This window comes from Solanum tuberosum, unplaced genomic scaffold, assembly GCF_000226075.1.
Source record: "Solanum tuberosum cultivar DM 1-3 516 R44 unplaced genomic scaffold, SolTub_3.0 scf00188, whole genome shotgun sequence".
In the NCBI taxonomy this organism is placed as follows: domain Eukaryota; kingdom Viridiplantae; phylum Streptophyta; class Magnoliopsida; order Solanales; family Solanaceae; genus Solanum; species Solanum tuberosum.
Genome location: NW_006239119.1, coordinates 758,360 through 762,950, shown reverse-complemented (window position 1 = coordinate 762,950; position 4,591 = coordinate 758,360). Strand labels below are relative to the sequence as shown.

The window sequence follows — 4,591 nt, the reverse complement described above, 5'->3', positions numbered from 1 at the left end:
GTCTTTATGCTTTTATCTAATTAATTTTCAACTTCATTCATATATCTTTTAAAGCACTCAAGTGCTTTAGATTTATGAGAAATCAAATAGACATAACCAAAACGTGTGAAATTATCAATAAATGTAATGAAATATGTAGCACCAGACCTTGCCCTCACATTCAATGGACCACAAATATGAGAATGAATCAATTGAAGTGGGAACTCAGCTCTCTTAGCCTTCCCAAATAGTTTACGCATAATCTTTCTAGTAAGACAATTTTCACAAGTTGGCATATCTTGGTGAAAGAACCTAAATGTCCTTCTTTTGCCAACCTATTCATTCTATCTTGTCCTATGTGTCCTAATCTTGCATGTCATGTAATAACATCAATATCATTGTTACTTGAATAACATGTCATTACACAATGGTCAGCATAATAGCCATAAGTTGAAGAATTACAATCTAAAATGATAAAACAGTCATAACGAAGTCCAAAACAATATAAAATACTATCTAGAGTTATTTTAACACAATTACAACTAAAAAGTAAATCAAAACCAATATATAAAAGAACAGACACAAATACTAAGTTTCGTCGAATCTCTGAAGCATATAGGATGTCATGCAACATCAATGAACGACCACCACGCAAGTCCACTTTGCAAGTGCCTATCCCTTTGACTTCTCATTTCACATTATTTCCCACATAAATCCACCTTGATTTAGATGAAAATCAATGAAACTCCACAGACGCTTCTCGATCTCGACTCATGTGGTCGGTTGATCCTGAGTCTACAATCCACATATGATAAGATTAAGTTAGTAAAAAAGTGCTAGAAACATATGTAGTACTAGATGCGTTTAGAAATGCTACCTTATATGACTCAATACACTCACAAGTAAAATGCCCCAACACTTGGCAATTGTAGCACTTCATTTTGCTCTTGTTTCTCTTCTTAAAAAACCATTTTCCTTTATTGGAATTTGACTTCTTCTTTTTCTTAGAGGGTCTTTATCCAGTCTCTTTGTCTTTCCCATTCATTTTCCAATTTTTCTTGTTTTTGTACCACTTGACTCTGCCATAAAGGCATTAGAAGTAGCTTTAGCAGCACCAAGGTGCTCATCTTCAAGTTCAACATGACGTGCAACATCAGAAAAAGTTTTGATGCTATCATTATGGGTCAAGTTAACCCTCAAATGTTTTTAATTACTGGGAAGAGATCGAATCACTGCCTGGACTTGTTGCTCATCTGAAAGAACATGACCAACACTATTGAGTTGAACTATCATGTTTGACATCACCCTAAGGTGTTATTTGATATTCTGATCATGACGCTTTTTGTAAGTGTCAAATTTGATAGTCAACTATCGGAGGCGAGTTACAGATGTACCCCCATATGTTCCTCGCAGTTGTTCCCACATATCATGAGCAGTAGGAAATTCCTCACATTCATGTATGAGGTCATCAACCATATAACTACCTATTATTCCACGTGCAATGGAATTAGTTTTTTTCCAAGCTTTGTAAGCTTCAAGATCCCGTTTGTGTTGTGCAGAATTACCCTCATCTGGTTGATTCAAAACATGATTTATACCTTCCATAATATTTTGCTCTTCCAGTACATACCATATTTTACGATTCCAGATGTCGTAATTGTCACCGTTAAAATTTTCACCTTTGTTTAAGTCAGCAATGATACTTTTTGATGCCATATTCATTATTGAGATATAATAAGACAATAATTTTAATCAATTATGCATGCGACCTACACATTTAAGCAAATCAATTCTCATAAAAATTTCATAGTTAATGTAAAATCGAAAAGACACGTAGGCATTCAATCATCATCTACAAATTAAATATTTAACCAAAATTCAAATCTAATTTCTTAACGTTTATAATTAATATATTGAAGACTTTCATAATAAGGATTTTTAAGTCTAATAACATAAATTGAGAAAAAATAGATTACATAATTCATATCTTGAAAAATAAATAAACAATAACAAATTACAAGTAATTCAAAGACTAAAATCCTCTCACAAGTCTTCAAAACAACAAATATACACCCTAAAAGGTTGTCTGAGCCAAATGTCATGATAAACATCGGTCAATCTACTACCCCAAGGTTCACAAAGAGCGTCTGTTAAATAAGCTAAGCCTCTCCAAACTGAAATTTCCTAATAATCAGCCAGTTCAACCTAATTTATTTAAAAAGGTGAATAAAATCACGTGCTGAAATATTAGGGGACATCTTCAAAGATTTAAACTCTTTAAATTTTTTCTCTTTTCCCTTCGAATGGCCATTTGATTCCTTGATAGATTTTGTGTCGCTCTTGGGACATCAATCTGTATTATTTCACGCCCTCAGAAATATGTCTTACGGCAACTTGCTCTTCTACCTTGTCTCTTTGCTTGACTTTGAGAAATCCCACTTGGAGTAATTTGAGCAAATTTTCGTTCAGTCATAACTGAAATGGAAACAAAATGAAAATATGGTTAATACCATTTAATGGGACAACGTATGTCACAAATTTCTCGTAGGAGACAAGGAATTGTTTAAGGAACATAAGGGCTAAGCGAATTTATCAAGACCAATTTTAATACACATAGTTAAAATCATAATATCGTCAAAAGCAATTGTTCAACTTTCTTTATAAAATAAAGAAGATAATATAAAGTCTATATCCCAAAAGATTTTGACTAGATCCCAAAAAAATAATAAAAATTATTACATAAATTTCACATGCTTTGAATAAGAAACCTTCTTATTGTTTAATTCCTATCCATTGTACAAATACACTATTTACTACCTTAAGTAAATAGGAATGTATGTCACATCAGATGACAAACGAATATTTTTAAATGACTATAAATATCTAGCAAAAAAGAAGGCAACTAATGTTTTTCTTAAAAAAAATAAGCCTTCCAAAGTATTATAATAAATACATGTGTACCAGTCTCCTTATTCTAAAAGCACATTGTATTTAATGTTTTTTTTTAACTTTTTATTTGACCTCTTCCAATAAAGAAAGTACAAAAACTAAAAAAAATTGTTCAAGATCATTTAAAATCTATAACACTCCTTTTCCTTTACAACTCTTATCTTATTCAACTTTTCATCTTATATTTAGATTTAAAAGAACTTCAAAAGAACAAACTGAAGAAAAAAATGTTTCATCCACGACAGAGAAAAAAAACTTTATTCTCTATCAAAAACAAAAAAAAAAAACTGATCATCTTTGATTGTTTTCCCAACAAAAAAAAAACAAACACTTCATCATCAGAACACTAAGTTGAAGAATCGAAGGTTTGTTCTTAGATTTACAATCAAATCATTTTTCTTCTTCTAACAGATGAGTTCGAATTAACCATAGTTTCAAAAAAAATATACTGAACTTCATATAAATATTCTTGACACAAGATATTTTTATAACACACAATCAATTAGTAAATAATTTCAATGAATACTACATAATCATTGAATAATTAACGATGACTCTGATACCAATGAAAGAATTTAAACAACATTTGGTACAAGATTTGTGTACCTTTAATTGTTGTAGCAAAATAAAATTCACGAACTGAATGATTTGCTCCAAATTCTTCTTTGAATCACTAGGAAACAAAGATAGTGTGTCACAAACTAAATATTCTTTATGTTGTGTGTCTTTAATCTAAGAAGATTTTCTTATTCTCTTTTGAGTTTTTGTTGTTCTTCTTTCTTTTTCTGTTAAGAGTTTAAAGCATCTATTTAAAATAAGGATTTGTTTACGTTGGAACAGTTATATTAACTGTTCCCTCCCTTATTTTAAATTAATACTTATCCCTTTTATAGACAACAAGTTCGGGTCGGGTCGGTCCACATGGACGATCCACGACCCAAAACTTATAGAATTTTTAAAAAGAGAAGAATAGAAAACAGGAAAAAGTCGTAGTTTAAAAATGTGAGAAACAAATCATTTAAAATTTTAAAAGAGTAGTATTAGCATGTGCTTATTGTGCCTTATCATAAAAATCACAATTCTTCTAAAAGGTCACAACTCATCAAAAAAGTCACAATTCTTTGAAAAAATCATAAGCATTTAATGTGAAGAGGCCCTCTTTTAATATAATATAAATAAATAAATAAATATAATATAAAGTATAGAAGATATACTAAATTGAGTGTTTTAAGAAGAAGAACAATAGAAAACTTTAAAAAATTGTAGTTTTAAAATATGAGGAAACCCCTCTTTTTATAGTCAACAAAGGGTAGTGCATGAAAAAATATGTTTATTTTGCCTTATCAATAATGTGTGTGAGATTGTAACTATTCGTATTGATTTTACTCTTACAAAATGGAACACTTTTTGAGATACTAAAAATTCTACTATATTATAAAAGAGAGTTTAGGCTCAAATATAATATATAATATTCAAGAATGAGACTTTTCCCAATCTTCAATATTATATATTATACTTGTGGGACTTTTTAAAAGGAAGTTTCTTTAATATTATATATTATATTTATTATATAGTAGAACTTAGGCATAAACTCCCTTTTAAAATAATATAGAATATATATATATATATATATATATCTCACATATGGAAAAGTCCCAATCAC

At 29.8% G+C, this 4,591-nt stretch overlaps 1 protein-coding gene across 1 annotated transcript in view; it reads left to right on the top strand.

Annotated features, from left to right (window-relative positions):
- Positions 1 to 3,478: 3,478 nt before the first annotated feature.
- LOC107062070 (putative protein TPRXL) overlaps positions 3,479 to 4,591 on the top strand; it is a 2,632-nt gene continuing 1,519 nt past the window's right edge. Inside the window, exon 1 of the mRNA XM_015312291.1 lies at positions 3,479 to 3,517. Coding sequence (XP_015167777.1) covers positions 3,479 to 3,517 — 39 coding nt within the window. The remainder of the gene's footprint in view (positions 3,518 to 4,591) is intronic.